At 48.1% G+C, this 21,547-nt stretch overlaps 2 protein-coding genes across 2 annotated transcripts; both read left to right on the top strand.

Moving 5' to 3' along the window:
* The first annotated feature begins 669 nt into the window (after positions 1-669).
* On the top strand, positions 670-1,629 carry LOC138994262 (olfactory receptor 3A1-like). Its single transcript, XM_070394057.1, has one exon. The coding sequence runs from the start codon at positions 682-684 to the stop codon at positions 1,627-1,629; it is 948 nt and encodes a 315-aa protein (XP_070250158.1). The 5' UTR covers positions 670-681.
* Positions 1,630-19,908: 18,279 nt separating this feature from the next.
* On the top strand, positions 19,909-20,868 carry LOC138994249 (olfactory receptor 3A2-like). The gene has a single exon (XM_070394031.1). It carries the CDS (start codon positions 19,921-19,923, stop codon positions 20,866-20,868), a length of 948 nt encoding a protein of 315 aa, XP_070250132.1. The 5' UTR covers positions 19,909-19,920.
* Positions 20,869-21,547: the final 679 nt, after the last annotated feature.

Raw genomic sequence — 21,547 nt, 5'->3', positions numbered from 1 at the left:
CTCCCCTGCTTCTTGAATCCAACTCAGGATCACAGAGGTAATGATGCCACACTATGCACCCTACACCCATTATTGCAAAGAAGGGCTTTTGGTTGTATTCCCTAGTGAGTGCCCTTTTGTTATGGAAATTATACTTGTCTAGACTTTCCTATGGTCATGGATTTTTCTCTTTCTTCCACTTTCTTATTTAACCTCCACTATTCTTGAAGTCGTCTGATCTAGTTTGTGCATTAAGAGTTTTGGATATTTGCTAGTTTTATTGAAGATAGAATCTAATTTGTATTCTTGTTTTGTTTGTATTGAGAAGAGATTTGAGAAGAGAAAATTCCAGATTTACTCTGCTATGTTTAAATCAGAAATACACGTTCTACTTATTTATTTTTCCCAAGGGTTTTGCCCTTCATAATCTCTACTAATAGATTCTTTCAGCTAATACAGGGAGAGAAGTCCAGATGATGATGTCACCTGTCCATGTACCTAAGAATGAAGAAAGCCATTGAGGTAAATGTCACAAGAGAGTTAATAGCTGTGGTGTGTCTTTGGGAGTAGGAAAGTCCTTACTTGGAGAACGGGTACTGAGTAAAAGCCTCAGCATATAGAAAAAATATTTTTTTTCTTTTTGAATAAATATATCAAGAGGAATGATTCTTTATCTCCTTGGATGTTTTCCTGCAGGAACTAATGCAGCCAAAATCTGGGGCCAATGGAACAACTATTACTGAGTTCCTTCTATTGGGCTTGGTGGAGACACCGGAGCTGTGGCCTCTTATCTTTGTGCTCTTCCTGTTTGCCTACCTGGTCACAGTTGGGGGTAACCTCAGCATCCTGGCTGCTGTCTTGATGGAGCCCAAACTCCACACCCCCATGTACTTCTTCCTGGGGAACCTATCCTTGCTAGACATTGGGTGCATCACAGTCACTGTTCCCTCAACGTTGGGTCGCCTCTTGTCCCACAAGCGTGAAGTTCCCTATGGAGCTTGCCTCACACAGCTTTTCTTCTTCCATCAGTTGGCTGGTGTGGACTGCTTCCTGTTGACAGCCATGGCCTATGACCGATTCCTGGCCATCTGCCGGCCCCTCACCTACAGCATCCGCATGAGCCATTCAGTCCAGTGGATATTGGTGGCTGTGTCCTGGGCCTGTGCCCTCACCAATGCACTGATCCACACTATTGCCCTAACTACACTCAACTTCTGTGGTCCCAATGAAGTCAATCACTTCTACTGTGACCTGCCACAGCTCTTCCAGCTCTCTTGCTCTAGTACCCAACTCAATGAGGTGCTGCTCTTTGCTATGAGTTTCGTAATGGCAGGTGTACCTGTGGTTCTCATCATCACCTCCTACATCCACGTGACAGCTGCAGTGCTACGAATCCGCTCAGTGGAGGGCAGGAAGAAAGCCTTCTTCACATGTGGCTCCCATCTCACTGTGGTTTGCCTCTTCTATGGAACTGGTATCTTCAACTACATGCGTATGGGTTCAGAGGAGGCTTCAGACAAAGACAAAGCTGTTGGAATTTTTAACACTGTCTTCAACCCCATGCTGAATCCAATTATCTACAGCCTCAGGAACCCTGATGTGCAGGGTGCCCTCTGGCGGGTAATCACAGGGAAGCGGTCACTGACTTAATAAGGGTTCCACTGTCACTTCCTCCTATTCTTTTTTTGGACTAAAGGAGAAATCCTCTGGGGGCAGTAACTAGGACAAATGATTCAGAACTGCTTCTATTTCTCTGAGCATAAGGATTTTTTTCTTTTTTGGTAGGGGTAATAGTTATTGCTTCCCAAAGAACCCCTGCCCAGGTATAGTTTATAAATATGTAAATTAATGCTGTCACTTCCCTTGACAAATTACAATTTCAGTCACTGTGAGCTCCCTTCTCTGGGTAGAAGTGAAACCTTAGAAGCCCTGAATGCCTACAGGTTCAAGTCCCATAGGAAATGACTCTTTGGTTGGTTATAGACTGGGTTTCCCAAATATTCCTGCAAATTCTCCCCACCAGAGGGTCATCTGATTCCCTGGAGTTCAGGTATAGTTGGTCTGTTAATAAAACATAGGCCTAGAGATCAGGATTATTTTATTTGTCTCGTCAGGCTTCTATAAGTCTAAAAATGCAGCGCATCTCTTTCTATCACACAAAGATGCCCTGGAATATAGAGGGGACAAATGGGAACTAAATGGTCATGTGTTCTCTAGTAACTCTGGAGAGCATGATTCCTGTGTGCAAATTAAAAAGAAATCCTCATCTTAGGATATGTTTAACGATTTTACAGAGAGGGAAATAGAAAGTGAAATATTGGTGTGAGGTAGAAACATTGTTCGTTTGCCTCCCATAGGTGGACCCACTGAGGTTCAAAGACACAACCTAGATATGTGCCCTGATTGGGAATTGAACACACAATCCTGAAGAATGTCAGAAGACACATTCTTCTTCTGTGTCCTCAGGGGTAGGCCCACTGACCTCAGTCCAACTGCAGATCTTGAAGTGACCCCATAATCCAGCTCCTACCCTTTGAAGCATAGGCTAGGAACACTTGCCCACCCAGTGACTTGGAGGAAGACAGGGTCTCACAGGTAGTTCTGCCAAACTTGGTCTGACTGTGGTTCTTGCAGAAGCCCTATAACCAGTATTGAATTTCAGAGAGACATCTCAGCAGTTTATTGGGACCAGCTCCAGGCATCCCTGCCAGAAGATTAAACCCTTAAATCCTGAAAAGTGCCCCCATGTCAATAAACTCTTCCTGTTCAGCCTTACATTCTATCTACTCCTTCATTCCTCATGACCTGTTCCCATGTTGCTCCTGTATAAACTGTAGGAACTTCCAGTTTATGCCATGATATAGTAGCCAGTGTATTAGTTTCTTATTACTCCTTTATCAAATTACCATAAAGTTGGGGACTTAAACCAATAGGAATTTATTTGCTTATGGTCAATCCAAAATGAGACCTACAGGGCCAACTTCAAGGTGTCAGCAGGGAAAATTCTTCCTGGAGGCTCCAGGGGAGAATCCATCCTTTGTCTTGTGGCCACATCACTCCCATCTCTGCTTCCATCATCTTATTGCCTTTTTTTCTTCTGTAATAAAATAATTCTATTTGTCTATTATAAGGACTCTTGCTTTTTGGGCTCTCTTGAATAATCTAGGACAAGCTCCCTAGCTGAAGACCCCTAACAATTTACAGTCTTTTTCACCATATCAAAAGTTGATTTTAGGAATTAGGACCTGGATTTGTTTGGGGGCCATTATTCAGCGTGCCACAGCCAGCTATGGGTATTCTTTTCAGGAGATAATTATTTCCTGTTGGATTATAGGTGGGATTTTCTTATGCCTAGACCTAACCCTAATTTTTCTGGAGGCACTGAGGACAAATCGGATTGACAGCTGGCTGACCTGGGTCCATCATTCTGTTTCTTCAAGACTTCTAAGAAAGTTAACAAAAACCACCCTTTATTTTTAATACTCCACTATTCTTGTAAGCAACCAAACAACCAGTTGACTGGTCACTATGATGAGCACTGATCACCAGCAGGCACATGCTCAACACAGGAGCTGCCCCCTGGTGGTCAGTGCGCTCCCACAGCCAACATCCTGTGGCCAGTCAACCTCTTGTGGTCCCTCCCACTGGCTGGCTCTGATAGACCCTGATAGGACTGGGCGAGGCAAACCCGATTGGCCCCAATCACAGGCTAGGCCAGGGGTGGGCAAACTTTTTGACTCGAGGGCCACAATGGGTTCTTAAACTGGACCGAAGGGCCGGAACAAAAGCATGGATGGAGTGTTTGTGTGAACTAATATAAATTCAAAGTAAACATCATTACATAAAAGGGTACGGTCTTTTTTTTTTTTTAGTTTTATTCATTTCAAACGGGCCTGATCCGGCCCGCAGGCCGTAGTTTGTCCACGGCTGGGCTAGGCTGAAGGACCCCATGCATGCATGAATTCATGTACTGGGCCTCTAGTCTATCTACACTAATAAAAGAGAAACATGGTAATTAGCGTACGACCGCTACCCTTCCCATTGGCTAATCAGCATATCCTTATGCAAATTAACTGTCAGCCAAGATGGCGGCCGGCAGCCAGGCAGCTGGAAGCGAACATGAGACTTGCTTGCTCCAGTGACTGCAGACTCCAATGTTCCCCGCCTGACTTGCCGGCCTCTGAGCTGGCAGTTTGAAACATTCTAACAAATATAGGCCGGGATCTCAGAGCTGGAGTTATACATTGTTTCAATTATAGAACGCAAACAAACCAGATACCTGCTCTCAGAGCTAGAGCCAGAGCTAAAGCTGGCCCAGAATAAAATTTAAAAAAGGAGCACTTGGGAGGTTCAATCAACAACCGCCAGCCTGAAAGCAGCCCTCAGCCCCTCACTCAGACTGGCCAGGCACCCCAGTGGGGACCCCCACCCTGAAGGGTGTGTGACCAGCTGCAAACAGCCATCATCCCCTCATCCAGGCTGGCCAGGCACCCCAGTGGGGACCCCCACCCTGATCCAGGACACCCTTCAGGGCAAACCAGCTGGCCCTCAGGCCTCTATCCTATATAGTAAAAGGGTAATATGCCTCCCAGCACCGGGATCAGCGGAGCCGCGAGGCCTCCTGGCACCGAATCAGCGTGACGGGGGCAGCGCCCAAGCCCCCTGATCGCCCTGTGGCTATGTGTGTGACAGGGTGCGGCATCCCAACCCCCTGATCGGCCCTGCTCTGTGTGTGACAGGGTGCGGCGGCCCAACCCCGCCCCCCATAGGCCCTGCTCTGTGTGTGACAGGGTAGAGCCATAACCTCCCCATCGGCCCTGCCCTGAGTGTGACAGTGGCTGTGCCCCAACCCCCTGATCGGCCCTGCTCTGTGGGTGATAGAGGGCGGTGCCCTAACTCTCCTATCGGCCCTACTCTGCGTGACAGGGGGGAGCTCCCCAACCCCCTGATGGGCCCTGCTCTGTGCGTGACAGGGTACGGAGCCCCAACCCCCCTGATGGTCCCTGCTCTGTGCGTGACAGGGGGTGGTGCTGCAACCTCCCCATCGACCCTGCCTTGAGTGTGATAGGGGGCGGTGCCCCAACCCCCCAATCAGCCATACCCTGAGCGTGACTGAGGGTGACATCGCAACCTCCCAATCCGCCCTGCTCTGTGCATGACAGGGGGCGGTGCCCCAACTCCCCAATCCGCCCTGCTCTGTGCATGACAGGGGGCTGCACTTAGGGATTGGGCCTGCCCTCTGCCACCCAGGAACAGGCCTAAGCCAGCAGGTCGTTATCTCCCGAGGGGTCCCAGACTGCGAGAAGGCACAGGCCGGGCTGGGGGACCCCCCTTCCCCTCCCCAAGTGCACAAATTTTTGTGCACCGGGCCTCTAGTATATATATAAAAGGCTAAGCAACTCTCCAACCCACCGTCCATCCGACTGGCTGATAGGTATGACGTGTACTGAACACCAGGGAGCAGACACTCAATGCAGGAGCTGCCGAGCGATAGCAACTTTGCAGAGTGAACTCTCGCATTCTGGGACCCCTCAGGGGATGTCGGAGAGCCAGGTTTGGCCTGATCCCTTCAGGCCAGGCCGAGGGATCCCTCCTGCCAGAGGGATCCCACTCACTCCACAGATGCCCTTGGAGCTGTGCGCTGCCCAAAATGTTGCCGGCTGGGGAGGGACTGCAGGAGGTTGGCTCCAGTGTATGTCAAGCCCTTCTTGCCCAGTTCCACCCTGCCTGCCACGCTTCTAATTAATTCCCTTTCAATGTGCACAAATCCGTGCACCAGGCCACTAGTGGTTCTCATAACATTAGTGTGCTAGAGCTAACACATAAACTAGTGTTTTGCCTTTCACCTGTACCTCATCACAACCTACCACAAGCAAGTGTCAGTAATTATGCTAGGGGTTATCACCAGCCCCACTTACCCCAAGCAGTCATGAATGGTCCAGTTCCACAAGTTCAGCTGGAGAATGTGCTTCCTAGGGCTATCTTCTGGCCAACTGTCAGACTTAGGCTCCCACCAAAGCAGAGCCCAAGACAAGATACATGTGCAATTTAAACGGGAAGTCATCTCAGGCAGCAAGAGCAAGTTTATTTTTGGGGGGAAGTGGTCTCAGGGAGCAAGACTGAGGCTATGAAGAGAGTGACACAAAGAAGGAAGAAGTACCCCTGACTGAGGGTCATTTCCAAGGTCCCTGCTGTGGACAGCAGAGACTGGATTGTGCAAGAGCATATCGAATGCCTCTCAGGGTTGCCTGGTGAAGAGGCAGTGGGGCGTTATCCACTGGCTCCTGTCTCCTACTTTCGAGTTGTCCTCTGCCTTCTGAGCTCCACTTGTGCTCAGACATAGTGAGCCTCCCAGTCCCATTGTTCATGATATTATAGGATTCCAAGGAAGAGGCTACACTCTGTCAGCTCACATTAAGCAGAAACCTACAGGGAACTCTCCAGTCCAGCCAGGGCTGAAATCAGAAAAGGGCCGAGGAAGAACTGAGTCAGAACATTAGTTCTGTCTGGTCTGATCTCCTTCATAGAATTGTTGATACAGACTCCAGGCATGTAAGGTTCTGACTGCACTCCCATGTCTGTAACAAGCATTCATAAATGTTATCAATTGGTATGTTCATGTACTGTTGAACCTCCCCTAGCAGCTTAATTAATCATAGTTCATTAATAATCTCCACTAACAACCTGTGATAGAAGATATGCTCATTTCACAGATGAGGAAACTGAGTCCCTGAAGGGTGCAACAGCTTGCACATAGTCAAACAACTAGTAACCAGAGGAGCAGGTCTGTCTACAGTGCTTTTCTTCCTGCACCAGGCGTCTCTGCTGGGGGAAGAGAGAGCGCTCTCTCCTAGGAGGTGGGGTGTTGGGTGAGTAGTTACTGGTGGGTATAGGGGTCAGGGGAACACATGTCTCCACCTCACACATCTTCTGTTTGTTAATCTATGACCTTCACCAGGGCTTTCCATTTTCAAGGGCCTGGCCTAGATCATCATCTTGATAGGCAGCCTCCCTGGAGTCCTTCTATCTAGTAGGTATAGCTCTTTATCACCATTTTCAGAAACATTACAGGTGCCCCAAATAGCCCCCGCTAACAAGCCCTGAGGGGGAAAGGACCACACTCCTGAACACTCATTAGAAAAGTGGGTTTGGAGAAAACTTCTCCCTCTTGCCTCTCTGCTGGGGCCTCCTCCTCATCCCAGGGCTGATGCAAGTCTAGGAATAAACTTGTCTCTGGTCAAAGGCCCTGCTTGGGGCTGGCCTCTGGGAAAGAAAGCCTGTCCCTTAGGAAACCTGTATCTAGTCTTAATTACACCTCTAGTTGGCTGGGTGACTTTAAGGATATGGACAAGTCCTGCAGGCCTCAGCAACCCACCATTAACTGGAATTTATATCACCTGCCCCAACTCCCTGCCATAGGCCAGGGCAGAGGTAAGGTCTTTTGAAAGGAAATCTAACTACCAGAAGGTTTAAGGCATTGTTGCTATAGTTATGGAGGGCTTGAGTTGTTTACAAAACAACTTGTATCTCTCCCCAGCTGTCCCCTCTTTCCTGGGAGGGCTCATTTCTGAGGTCTCCCCAGAGGATAACACCCAGTGAAAGTAGACCTTGGATAGAGAAGCTGTCAGCTTGTTTTTTCTCATTTTCTTTTATATCCTGGTAGCTCCTCATTTTCTGAGTAGATAACCGAGCCTGCACAGCTCATAGCTTCTTCCCTGAAGGAAACCCACTGGCTCCTATGCTCATGTCAGGGTGAGTATTCTCAGGGATCCTTCCTTTGTTCCTCTGTTGCCATCAGCTCAAACCCAACTCTATATAGTGCAACTGATGGGAAGCCTTTTCAGGGAAATATCTGGGAAGATAACACGGAGGTCCTGGTTCCTCTCTGGCCCCTTTGCCCATGGCCCCCTTTCCTGGATGAAGCCACCTGCTCCCTGTTAATCTTAGGGGAGAGTGTGGAGGGACTCCCTGAGTCTAGTTCACTGCCCAGGACGACTTCATCAGGCAGCCTAGAACCTTCACTCAGTTGCAGGTTGTTGAGCCTTTTCATCACTGGGAGGAACTGGTAGAGGTAGAGAGCTGTCTTAGCTCAGTGAGGAGAACCTGGGGCTCATTACAAGGCCCCAAGTGTGGTCATACAGGAGGGCTCCTCATGTTGGGCATCATGGTGACCTTGTCAGACCCTCTAGATAAGCGGTTCTCAACCTGTGGGTCGCGACCCCTTTGGGGGTGGAAGGACCCTCTCACAGGGGTTGCCTAAATACATCCTGCATATCAGATATTTGCATTAACAGTAAGAAAATTACAGTTATGAAGTAGCAACAAAAATAATTTTATGGTTGGGGGTCATCACAACATGAGTAACTGTATTAAAGGGTCATGGCATTAGGAAGGTTGAGAACCACTGCAGATGTCTCTAGATCAGGGGTGGGCAAACTTTCTGACTTGAGGGCCACAATGGGTTCTTAAACTGGACCTGAGGGCCGGAACAAAGGCATGGATGGAGTGTTTGAGAGAACTAATATAAATGCAAAGTAAACATCATTACATAAAAGGGTACAGTCTTTTTTGTTTTTAGTTTTATTCATTTCAAATGGGCTGTAGTTTGCCCACCGCTGCTCTAGATGATTGCAGGTCATCTCACAATCCCACTGATTTCAGGTAAGTTGTACCTCTGGCCACCTGAGGGTTGGTAGCAACTGTTTTGTTGTTCTTTTATCCCTGACTATAACTTACTTGTCTGGAAGGTTTCACCCTCCTAAGCGCCTTATTCTTTTGGGTGATTAACATGAAAATAAACTTATCAGTGTGTGAATTGCTACATTTCCTACCTGTTCCATCAAAACTAAGGAAAGCAGTAGTTAGTCCCTGCAGCAACCTTTCAACCTGCACTTGCCCCTCCCTTCTCTCCATCAGACTAATGCTTAAAAGTCTTTTCGATTTTCAATATGTCACAAAGCCTTCCATGACAACTCCAGCTCATTTTAGAGCCCTCCTTCTCAGAAAATCCTATAAGCATTTGAACCATCATTTATGTATTTAAGAAATATTGACGACTACTATGTGTGAACTATTATGGAAAGCACTGCTCTCAGAAAACTGAATCAGTCTACAGAGAATTAGGGGAGATATGCTTTTTAGAGAAGTGACTTAGCTAAAAGGTAAACAGCAATAAGTTCGTGATATAATATATAGTGGTAGCTGAGACAGCGAGATGCATTGACAGAGAAAGAGGGAGAGGGAGGGGGGAGAGAGAGAGAGAGAGAGAGAGAGAGAGAAAGGAAAGACAGAGGGAGAGAGGGAGAGATATCCTTTCGTGATGGAGACTTTTTTAAAAAAAGAATTCATTCAGCAGCCAGTATTTGAGTCAAATCTTCATATACTTGGCCATGTGGAGTTGGAGGGAAGCCATTGCAGGTAGAGAAAACACATGAGTAAAGAGGTAACAAATCACACAGTCATATTCTAATGCTTATGTTAAAAATGGATCCAAAAGGGAAGATGGAGAGTAGTTAATTAAATTATTCTTTAATATAATATATGTAATGAGCTGTTATCCACTATTGATTTGTCAATTTGCAAAGCATTTATCAATTATCAGTTTCATAAATGATGATTACCCCCGAGGATGACCTCCCATCTCCATCTCACCAAGTATGTGCGCTTAGAATTTTAAGACTATGTTAGAGTTCACCGCATCCAACTTTTTAGCCATGTGAGCTCAGGCCCTCATCGCCCTTTCCCTTTTGTTAGAGTCACCAGACTCCATCCTCTCATGCCAGTGTGTTCTCTGCAAGGGAATAACATAATCTTAGTGAAGCTCTAGCTCTGCTTATGCCATGGGCAGTAAAGGCACATAAATATATTTTGACCAGGAGTTTATTATAAGAGCTGAAGAACTTAGCTCCATCTGGCTCAACGTCTGTGCTTGCTTCATGTGGGGACCTCTCCTTAGAGCTATGGGTCAATGGGCCATGCCCAAGGCAAGGACAAGTGGAGCATAGTGGCTTTGCAATGCAGAAAACTCACTACTCCTAGCAGCAAACACCCATAGGTCATGTTGCAATTTTTATTTCAGAGGCAGGTGGCAGATATCATAAAGAGAACAAATCATTTAAAATTAAGCTGTTATTCAAAGTCTAGAGTATGCTCTTAATTAAGAACAAAAACACTAGCTATTTATTGACTAAAGCATTTTGAATTTATATTTCACAGTATGTCCCTCACCTTGGGGAAATGTACTTGGCTAGAGTGTCTGATGTCCACAATCATGGGGTTCATCTCCCTGATTCTTGCCATATCTTTGCTTCATCTTCACTATTTATAAAAGCCTGGAAACCCTAGATTATATTATAAAATGCCCCATAGCTTTGCTAGAAATATCGTTAGTTTTTATTTTGAAATATGCTTATTGGTTTGGGCTAATCCCCCAGAGTAAAATGGGGAAATTCCATCTTAATCTTAGTACATCAAAGAGATAGCCTGCTTTTTTCTTAATGTATTTTCCCAAGTATTCTGGCCCTTTCAATAAAGAGAGTATGGGAGGGACAGGTGATGGGGGTTTGGAGCATCTCTGCTGAGACCAGGATAGAAGCTTGGAGGTGGTGGGAAGTCAGTGAGTGAGGTAGTAGGGGGTGGGAAACCTTCAGCTGGAGCACTGGGAACTTGTCAGGGAGTTGGGAACATAGGTGGTCTGTTACCGAAGACCAGAGAAGAACCAAGTAATGCTTAGAGAGATGGAGTTACACTTTATTATTATTATTACATGCGGGCTGAGAGAAAACTATTTCAAATTCTGGGCCCCAACATGGAGGAAGATTCCCTATTTATGTCTTTTTACCTTCTTTGTCTCCCAAGTATGGGGTTTTCCAGTCCCCTTTGCAAGTTCTTAAAGTGCCTATGTGTTCAGGCTTTGAGAACTCAACCAAAGGTCTGGCCTGGCCTGGTGCCAACACTGATAACTTCATTTGGGGAAGGTTTATGGCTTCTTTGGAATGGGAGTAGTCTTATTTTCCTTATTATTTAAGCGAGCGCAATCATTTACAGGAGTCACGATAGCAGGGTTAAAATTTCAAACAGCAGTTTTTATATCAGATGGATGCTTCATTTCCCGCTGGTTTTATGTACATGAGTCCAATCATTGACTTTTGGCAGTTGTTAACATTGTTAACCTACTCAGCTTTGAGGTTTCCTTTACTAAGTCCTATAAAGAGAATTAATAATAGGGCCCATGTGAAAGTTTTATCTTTAGAGACTCCTTCTGCCTGTGCTGCCTTTAGCCACGTTGGGATCCTGTCAACCTAGACTGCATGGGAGTGGTCCTTTACAGGTAGGAGTCAGTCCTTGGGTGGTAAATTTCTTTACCCAAACAGAGTCACCAGGTTGGAAGGGATGGACCAGATCAGAAGCTGGTACAGGCAGAGTGTCTCAAACGTGCTTCCGGATTGCTTTCTGGGTAGACTGTAAAGCCTGTAAGAACTTGAGTAAAGACTGGTTATGGATTTCAGCTTTTCTAGATTGGGTATATAGTACTTATCTCTTAGAAGCTCTGCAAGTTAAGTATGGTTTTGTGTAAGCCGGTGAGGTGGGTAGGTCAGGGTCTGGAAGAGTTGCTAGAACCTGTAGAGGCCCCACTGGTTTTAGGGCAGCCTCCTGGGCTGCTTTGTCTGCTTCTACTGCCCAAAGGCAGGAGACGCAATGTGCCGGAAGCCAATTCCAGCATGTCATAATTTCAAGAGTTTCATCAAAAGGTTGATGGAACTTGGGGACTCAGCAAGGGCTGAGTCACATATGTTGTCACCTGTTGGGAATGGCTAAAGGCATTTCCCCAAACCTGAAAAGGGATGGATTGCTTGCTGCCAGACAGCTCAGGGCATCTTCATCTACATGTTATTGCCTCCTACTGGCCAAACACCTGAACAGCGGTAGGCTAATTCTCCCCATTCTGACAATGGACTCTGTATAGGAAACCCTGACCCTTTGAAGTGTATATCTCATCCTTGCCTCAGGACAAATTGTGTTAATAAAAAGCAAGGGGGTCCTGAGATGAGGAGATCTTAGTTTCCTTTAAACTAGAATCCTCTGACCCCCAAATGCCTTTCAAAATTATATTTTGTCTCTGGACTCTTTAAGTTATGCACAGCCCCCTTTCCAGATTGCTGAACTCTTCTTAATGCCAGAACAAGAACCTCAGCAGCAATGGGGTCAAGTCTTTTGGATAAGTAGGCTACCAGCCTTTTTTTAGGGGTCAAGACTTTGGGTGAGTACCCCTTTGGCTGTGCCCCTTGTCCCTCATACGTAGAGGTGGAAAGACTTAGTTACATTTGGTAGTGCTGGTTGGCCCATTGTCCTTGCTCTGCTCATGTCTGTCTTACTACCTAACATATTACCTCAAGGATCCTGGCTCTGAATTCTCTTAGGGAAAATGGACATCAGTGGGTCCTCTGGCTACTTCCATGTTGAAGAGGGACAGAGTTTTCTTTCAGAGCCAAGTGATCTGTGCTATGTGTCAGAGGAACAATGCGGCCTGGGCACAGAAGGAGGTGGGGCTTGTGACCTGGTGGAGACAAACTGTAACACATGGTTCAGTGGAAGGGAAAAAATATTGTAGTTCTAATAACTTCTATTGAAAGAGAATTTTTCTCCTTAAAATTACCCTTATGTTTATTCAGAGAGCTAAATTAAGACTAATTTATCTATTGTATTCAATTTGGCCTGATTGTTTGCAACAAGAATGGTAACTGACTACCTTTGCTAGAATTTCATGATTGAGACTTAATGTGCCCCATAGGCCAGGAAGCCAAGCCATCCAGCTGCCATCAGGCCTGCCTGCAGTATCCGCTGAGTTAGGTGAATCCTTCACCTGCAGCGACTCCATCTGAGCCCACGCCCTAGGCTTCAAGGCCCATCTCAGCAGCCCTCCTGCTCATAGTGGCCTAGAGTGTGGGGCAGTTCCGCAGGGACACAGAGCTGCCCTTATTGCCCCCCTTCTACTCTGACCAACCACCAGCGATGGCAGGGTATGGGCCTGATGCTCCAGCGCCATCTATTTTCAGGGCTGCCAAGCAGGATACCAGGTTTTCTCCATGGCATTTTGATTGGCTTCAAGTCTTCAGAATTCAGACAGGGCTCTTTAAAACATGATACTCCAGTCAAAGTTTTCGGTTAATGAAACCACTATTGGAAACCAGTCTTATTGAATTTATGCAAAGAAATGTATTGCCATGATTTATTTATTATGTATTGCCAAATTTCAGAGGAATTATATAAGGAGAAAAATATACTGACCTGCTTTAATATCTTCTGATTTTCCTTGTCAGTCTTTTTTATGGATTCCTCAGAGTACTATTTTTCTAAATGTATTATAACAAAACAGTAACTGTCTTTAAATGGTAAGAAGAAATTTAAAATGTGTCTACACTTAAATAGATAGTCACAGCTGTCCCTTTAGTAGGGATCCCCCTCCTTGACTTGTCCTTAAACTAAATATGGTTTCTGGGAGGGGTGACACATCCTCTCAGAAAGACTAAGGGAGCTTTATTTCCTTACAGGGTCTCACATGTCACAGGACCTCACGGGGTCTGTGATTCCTGTAACAGAGGGTAGTATTCACCACTTCACAACTTCCCTCTGTTCCAAACAGGCCTCCCCCAGTTTCCTAAAGTTGAGGTTTGTGCCACCCCTGACATGGGCATGGTCACACAGGCCTGCAAGGCAGTATACAGGCTGCCAACTGTCTCTCAATAGAGACCAAAACCTGATGGGTATTTTTCCTTGCCCATTTGGGTACCTGCCCTTTTGGCAACTGTATTTAAATCTGCAAGAGAATTAAAGGTTAATATAATATACTAGAGGCCCGGTGCACAAATATTTGTGCACTCGGGGGGGGGGCGGGGAGAGGGGGGTCCCTCAGCCTGGCCTGTGCCCTCTCGCAGTCTGGGACCCCTCGGGAGATAATGACCTGCTGGCTTAGGCCTGCTCCCGGGTGGCAGAGGGCAGGCCCAATCCCTAGGTGCAGCCCCTGGTCAGGCTCAGAGCAGGGCTGATTGGGGAGTTGGGGCACCGCCCCCTGTCACGCACAGAGCAGGGCCGATCAGGGGGTTGAGGAGCTCCCCCCTGTCACGCACAGAGCAGGGCCAATAGGGGAGTTGGGGCACCACCCCCTGTCAAACACAGAGCAGGGTCCGTGGGGGCGGGGGGAGTTGGGGCGCCACACCCTGTCACACACAGAGCAGGGCCGATCAGGAGGTTGGGGCGCCACCACTGTCACACTCAGGGCAGGGCCGATGGGGAGGTATGGCTCTACCCCGTCTCACATAGAGCAGGGCCCGTGGGGGGGTTGGGGTGCCGCCACTGTCACACACAGAGCCGCAGGGCAATCAGGGGGTTGGGACGCCACCCTCTATCACCCACAGAGCAGGGCCGATCAGGGGGTTGGGGCGCTGCCCCCTGTCACACACAGAGCCGCAGGGCAATCGGGGTTGGGGCGCCGCCCTCTATCACCCACAGAGCAGGGCTGATCAGGGGGTTGGGGCGCTGCCCCCGTCACACACAGAGCCGCAGGGCAATCAGGGCGTTTGGGCGTTGCCCCTTGTCACGCTGATCCCGGTGCCGGGAGGCCTCGAGGCTCCGCTGATCCCTCCCGGCAGGGTCACAGATCCGGGTCCCAGACCGCAGACAGCCTTGCCTGCTGCCGCCTGCCTTCAGTATGCAAATTAGCCACCATCTTGTTGCTTCAGGGTGGGGGTTCCCACTGGGGTGCCTGGCCAGTCTGGGTGAGGGGCTGAGGGCTGTTTTCAGGCTGGCGGGCGACTGAAGCTCCAAACCTCCCCTTTTTTTCTTTTTTTTTTATTCTGGCATTTATTTACCTTCTATGGCTGTCACTGGAGCTGAGAGCCGGCTTTCTCTCTGAGGCTCGGCTGAAAGCAGGTTTCTGGCCTTTGTTTTCTGTATTTGAAACAATGTTGCGACTCCAGCTCTGAGATCCCGGCTGACTGACAGGAGGTTTCTGGAGTTTTGTTTATCTTCTATAAATGTTACTATGTTTCCAACTGAAGCTCAGAGGCCAGAGGGGAACGTTGGAGTCCTGTGTCACTGAAGGAAGCAAGCCTCCCAGTTCACATCAGCTGCCTGGCTGCCGGCCGCCATCTTGGCTGACAGTTACTTTGTATATATTCACTGATTAGCCAATGGGAAGGGTAGCGGTCGTACGCCAATTACCATGTTTCTCTTTTATTAGTGTAGACTAGAGGCCCGGTGCACAAAAATTTGTGCACTGCGGTGGGGGTGGGGGGGGGGGGGCGTCCCTAAGCCCTGCCTGTGCCCTCTTGCAGTCTGAGACCCCTCGGGAGATAACGACCTGCTGGCTTAGGCCTGCTCCTGAGTGGCAGAGGGCAGGCCCAATACCTAGGTGCAGCCCCTGGTCGGGCTCAGAGCAGGGCTGATTGGGGAGGTGGGGCGCCGCCCCCTATCATGCACAGAGCAGGGCGGATTGGGAGGTTGCGATGCCACCCTCAGTTGCGCTCATTGTAGGGCTGATTGGGGGGTTGGGGCACCGCCCCCTATCACACTCAAGGCAGGGTTGATGGGGAGGTTGCGGTGCCACGCCCTGTGACGCACAGAGCAGGGCCAATCAGAGGGTTGGGGCGCTGCCCCCTGTCACGCATAGAGCAGGGCCCATCATAGGGGTTGGGGCTTCGTACCCTGTCACGCACAGAGCAGGGCCAATCAGGGGGTTGGGGAGCTCCCCCCGTCACGCACAGGGCAGGGCTGATCAGGGGGTTGAGGAGGTCCCCCCTGTCACACACAGAGCAGGGCCCATCAGGGGGTTGGGGAGCTCCCCCCGTCACGCACAGAGCAGGGCCGATAGGGGAGTTAGGGCACCGCCCACTGTCACACACAGCAGGGCCGATCAGGGGTTTGGGGCACCGCCCTCTATCACCCACAGAGCAGGGCTGATCAGGGGTTGGGGCGCCACCACTGTCACACTCAGGGCAGGGCCGATGGGGAGATTATGGCTCTACCCTGTCGCACACAGAGCAGGGCCTGTGTATGTGTGTGTTGGGCGGGGGGGTGGGGGGCGGTTGGGGCGCCGCACCCTGTCACACACAGAGCAGGGCCGATCAGGGTGTTGGGGCGCCGCACCCTGTCACACACAGAGCCGCAGGGCGATCAGGGGGTTTGGGCGCTGCCCCCTGTCATGCTGATCTGGTGCCAGGAGGCCTCGCGGCTCCACTGATCCCAGTGCTGGGAGGCATATTTCCCTTTTACTATATAGGATAGAGGCCTGGGGGCCGGCTGGTTTGCCCTGAAGGGTGTCCTGGATCAGGGTGGGGGTCCCTCACTGGGGTGCCTGGCCAGCCTGAATGAGGTGATGATGGCTGTTTGCAACTGGTCACACACCCTTCAGGGTGGGGGTCTCCACTGGGGTTCCTGGCCAGTCTGGGTGATGAGCTGAGGGCTGCTTTCAGGCTGGCAGTTGACTGAAGCTCCCAACCGCTCCTTTTTTTCTTTTTCTTTTTTTTTATTCTGGGCCAGCTTTAGCTCTGGCTCTAGCTCTGAGGCTTCTGCTGCTGAAAGCAGGTATCTGGTTTTTTTTGTGTTCTATAATCAAAACAATGTATAACTCCAGCTCTGAGATCCCGGCCTATATTTGTTAGAATGTTTCAAACTGCCAGCTCAGAGGCCGGCAAGTCAGGCGGGGAACGTTGGAGTCTGCAGTCACTGGAGCAAGCAAGCCTCATGTTCGCTTCCAGCTGCCTGGCTGCCAGCCGCCATCTTGGCCGACAGTTAATTTGCATAAGGATATGCTGATTAGCCAATGGGAAGGGTAGCGGTCATACGCTAATTACCATGTTTCTCTTTTTTTAGTGTAGATTTACATAATGACGTATAACATTGGCACTGTGGCCGCTTCTTGCAGCTAAATCTTCTGCTATTAAACATGACATATGGTAGGGCTATACAAACATCTCAGGGAGGTGACTAAAGTCTATTTTTGACCTTCCCACACAAAGCAAAACTGTCCTTGTCTCTCTGGAGTCATGACATAATCTAAATCTATTATACAGTTTTCTGCAGGCCAGTGTCAGTGCTGTGTATGGTGGCCAGTTTTTCTTTCTAGCCACAAACACAGTCTGTCCAATTTCCCAAAAATGCATTCTGGCATGGGAGAAAGTTGTTTGCTGTATATAGGTAGCTTAACCTTTATACAACTGGGCTTGGATTTCTGCCCAGCAAACTGTAGTGTATAAGTTCAATATACAGCCTCTGGTCCTCCTATCCCACTGGGGTCTCGGCTAGTCCCTCAATCAGACTCCTCCTCTCTGGCAGAGTCTGAAAGTTCTGAGCTGTTCTTAGCTCTTTTGTTTAGGGAGTATGTCTTCCCTTCGCCCTCTCCAGTGAACCCTGTTTTTCAGTTACAGGGCCTTGCCATCCCTGTCTTTCTCCACTGCTTGGCTCTTAGTGGCGAGCCAAACACAGCTGGGGCTGCAGGGAGAGACAGTTTGCACATAGCAAAGCGCTCCTGCAGTGGTGGCTTGGGCTTCAGGCCCCACTATGCCGCCTGTCCTCTTTCCAGGCAGAGACTGCGGCCTTCTCTGCAGGCTCCTTTGCCAGAATGGGGCATGTAGCCCTCTCCCCTTCCTACCTGTCCCTTTTCAGCACATTTAGAAATGGGAAACTTTATCAGCTTCATCCCCGGCCACTTTCACAGATTCCAGGGCCCATTGCTTGTCTCCCTCTCCTATTGTGAGTCAGAGGAAGACAATTCCTATAGAGGGGACAAATAGAAACAGCAGGAGTTTTTGCAAAAACTACAGACTACCGCTGTAGCAATCCTTCCTCCCGGAGGCTGAGGTCCTACCTGTGGAGAAAAATGACTCTTAGAAGGCCTGGAAAAGAAGGCCGAGGATGACAAGGGTGTGCAGGGAAATTTCTTGTGGACTGAAAGCCTGGAGTCTCCTGAAAGAAAAGATCTTTAATCCAGTTACAGATGCTGTCAGGATGAGGAGTGAGGGAGGAAGGGAAAGACCAGGTTATGTCCTCTATGAGGATCCTAACAAATACCTGAAAATGGCAAGCCAAACAAGACATACAGATATATAACCAGGGTAAATGGGGGTTCGTGAATAGATGATTATGATAACATTAGTTTGATTTCTTTTTAACATTTCCCTTTTCCTTTTTACCATATATACAACCTTTACAAATTTCATACTTTCAAAGTAGCCTTTAAACCTTCTTCCTATGTCCTTTAAAAATGCATAACCATGCCTTGGACCTTCTGTGATAAAACTAAGAACAGGTAAATTAAAACTTGTTTTTGTAAAGACTGCTAGATTTTTTCCTCATGTAATTCCAAGGATATTGTATCGGTCTATTTAGTATTGGAAGGGTTAAAGAGAACTATATGTGCAGAAAATTTGTGACCTTGAGTCTAGTGCAGTTCAGATAAGACACCTTGTAGGCTAAGGACCAGACCCCTACACCAGCAGAGCAGTCTGCAGCCAGTAAAAAAATCAACAAATACCTATCTCTCCCTGCTTCATAATTAACTGCCGACACCCCCACCCCCCTTTCTGCATTAACCATTTACTCTGTCCTGAAACAAGGCAAATGGTCTGAGATCCTGTATGTTTAGGCTTTTTACATTTAAGGATATATATATATACAGTTTCTTTCCCTCACAGATTTTTCCTCTTTACTCTAAGCCAGGAGGATCTTAAATCCTCTTCCTTTACTACTCTTGATCTCTCCAACCATCCCCCTGTCCCCCAGCCCAGGGCTCCTCTATCTCAGCAGGCTGAGAGCCTACCACCCTACCCAGCGAATCCCACCACCACCACCCCACACCCACACTCACTCTGGAGCAGTTCGTCACAGCCTTCAGCCTTACTATATACAATTAGGCTTCCCCCTAAAGTGGGGTTTGCCCTATCTTTAAACAAATTAAACAAGAGAAAGAGATAACAAATACTCTTGTGTGTACAATCAGATGGTACGAAGTAGCTTTCGCTTCACACAGACTATCACACTTACATTTATATACCAGACAATCTGAGTTTTTGACTTCTACCAGATATTTACTCAGAGTTTAAACAGTCCACCTGATTCCTGATTAATTGCCTGAGGAAGCTGTATGGCTTCCGGGGAGGTGATCAGGCTCCCCCTACCACTCACTTGGAGTGGGCCTGACTGACTGGGGTCCGTATCCTACCGATTCTGTTGAAAGGTCCAGAAGTGTCTATCTTCTCTCTCCAGATGCCAGCCGGGTCCTGGGCTGAGATCTGGGAGCCTCCAGAGTCCCCCAGTTTAATTCTGCTAAATCAGCAGAGCTGTGCCTCCTGGAGGCATATCCAGCAGCCCTGGTCCCCAAGCCCAGTCCACCCACCAGAGGCCAAAAAGGTCAAGTATGGTTGATTTCCCGGTGTTTCAGAGAACCATTAATGTTACAGAAGACTGGACAAGAACCAAGCAATGCTTAGGGAGTTGGGGTTAGACTTTATTATTATCATTATTATTATGCACAGGCCGAGAGAAAACTGTATTTCAACTTCTGGGCCCTGACATGGAGGAAGTTTCCCTATTTATAACTTTTTACCTTCTTTGTCTCCCACATATAGGGTTTTCCGGTCCCCTTTGCAAGCTCTTAAAGAGCCCTAGGTGCTGGGGCTTTGAGACCTCAACAAAAGGCCTGGCCTGGCACCAGCACTGATAACATTGTCTGGGGAAGGTTTACGGCCTCCCTGGAATGGGAGCACTCTTCTTTTTCTTATTATTTAAGCAAGCAAGCAAGCAGTTACAGGAGCCACGAGAGCAGGATTAAAATTTCAAACAGTGGTTTTTGTACAAGATAGATGCTTCAGTTCAAAACATCTATGTGGAGTAAATACATTAGGTGGACTGAGCATCCGTGCCTGGGACATTTCCTCACAGGGACTCATGGATCCAGAAGCTGAGACCAATGGGACTGCCATTACTGAGTTCATTCTGCTGGGCCTCGTTGAAACAGAAAAGCTGCAGTCTCTGGTCTTTGTACTTTTCCTCTTTGCTTACCTGCTCACAGTTGGGGGCAACCTCAGCATCCTGGCTGCCATCTTGGTGGAGCCTAAACTCCACACCCCCATGTACTTCTTCCTGGGGAACCTATCAGTTCTAGATGCTGGATGTATCAGCGTCACTGTTCCTGCAATGTTGTGTCGTCTTCTGTCCCACAAGCGTGCAATTTCCTATGATGCCTGCCTCTCCCAACTATTTTTCTTCTACCTTCTGCTTGGTGTGGACTGCTTCCTGTTGACAGCCATGGCCTATGACCGATTCCTGGCCATCTGCCTGCCCCTCACCTACAGCGCCCGCATGAGCCATTCAGTCCAGTGGATATTGGTGGCTGTGTCCTGGGCCTGTGCCCTCACCAATGCACTGATCCACACTATTGCCCTAACTACACTCAACTTCTGTGGTCCCAATGAGGTCAACCACTTCTACTGTGACCTGCCACAGCTCTTCCCGCTCTCTTGCTCCAGCACCCAACTCAATCAGCTGCTGCTCTTTGCTGCCTGTTTCATAGTGGCAGGTACACCCTTGACTCTCATTGTCACCTCCTATGTCCACATAGCAGCTGCAGTGCTACGGATCCGCTCAGTGGAGGGCAGGAAGAAAGCCTTCTTCACATGTGGCTTCCATCTCACTGTGGTTTGCCTCTTGTATGGAACTGGTATCTTCAACTACATGCGTCTGGGTACAGAGGAGGCTTCAGACAAAGATAAAGGGGTTGGAATTTTCAACACAGTTATCAACCCCATGCTGAACCCACTTATCTACAGCCTCAGGAACCCTGTTGTGCAGGGTGCCCTCTGGCGGGTAATCACAGGGAAGCGGTCACTGACTTAATAAGAGTTCCATTGTGACTTCCTCCTATTCTTTTTTAGGAGCAGAGGAGAAATCCTCTGGGGCCAGTAACTAAGACAAATGTTTCAGAACTGTTTCTATCTCTCTGAGCATAAGGATTTTTTCTTTTTTGGTAGGGGATAATAGTTATTGCTTCCCAAAGAACCCCTGCCCAGGTATAGTTTATAAATATGTAAATTAATGCTGTCACTTCCCTTGACAAATTACAACTTCAGTCACTGTGAGCTCCCTTTTCTGGGTAGAAGTGAAACCTTGGAAGCCCTGAATGCCTACAGGTTCAAGTCCCATAGGAAATGACCCTTTGGTTGGTTATAGCCTGGGTTTCCCAAATATTCCTGCAAATTCTCCCCACCAGAGGGTCATTTGATTCCCTGGAGTTCAGGTATAGTTGGTCTGGTAATAAAACAAATGCCTAGAGATCAGGATTATTTTACTTATCTCATCAGGCTTCTACAAGTCTAAAAATGCAGCTCATCTCTTTCTATCACACAAAGATGCCCTGGAATATAGAGGGGACAAATGGGAGCTGAATGGTCATGTGTTCTCTAGTAACTCTGGAGAGCATGATTCCTCTGTGCAAATTTAAAAAAAAATCCTCATCCTAGGATATGTTTAATGATTTTAGAGAGAAGGAAATGGAGAGAGAAATATTGATGTGAGA

This window comes from Myotis yumanensis, unplaced genomic scaffold, assembly GCF_028538775.1.
Source record: "Myotis yumanensis isolate MYYU_CA2020_CCGP unplaced genomic scaffold, mMyoYum1.0.hap1 SCAF_16, whole genome shotgun sequence".
Lineage (NCBI taxonomy): Eukaryota > Metazoa > Chordata > Mammalia > Chiroptera > Vespertilionidae > Myotis > Myotis yumanensis.
The sequence above is the reverse complement of the archived record's forward strand: the minus strand, read 5'-3'. Positions and strand labels throughout refer to the sequence as shown.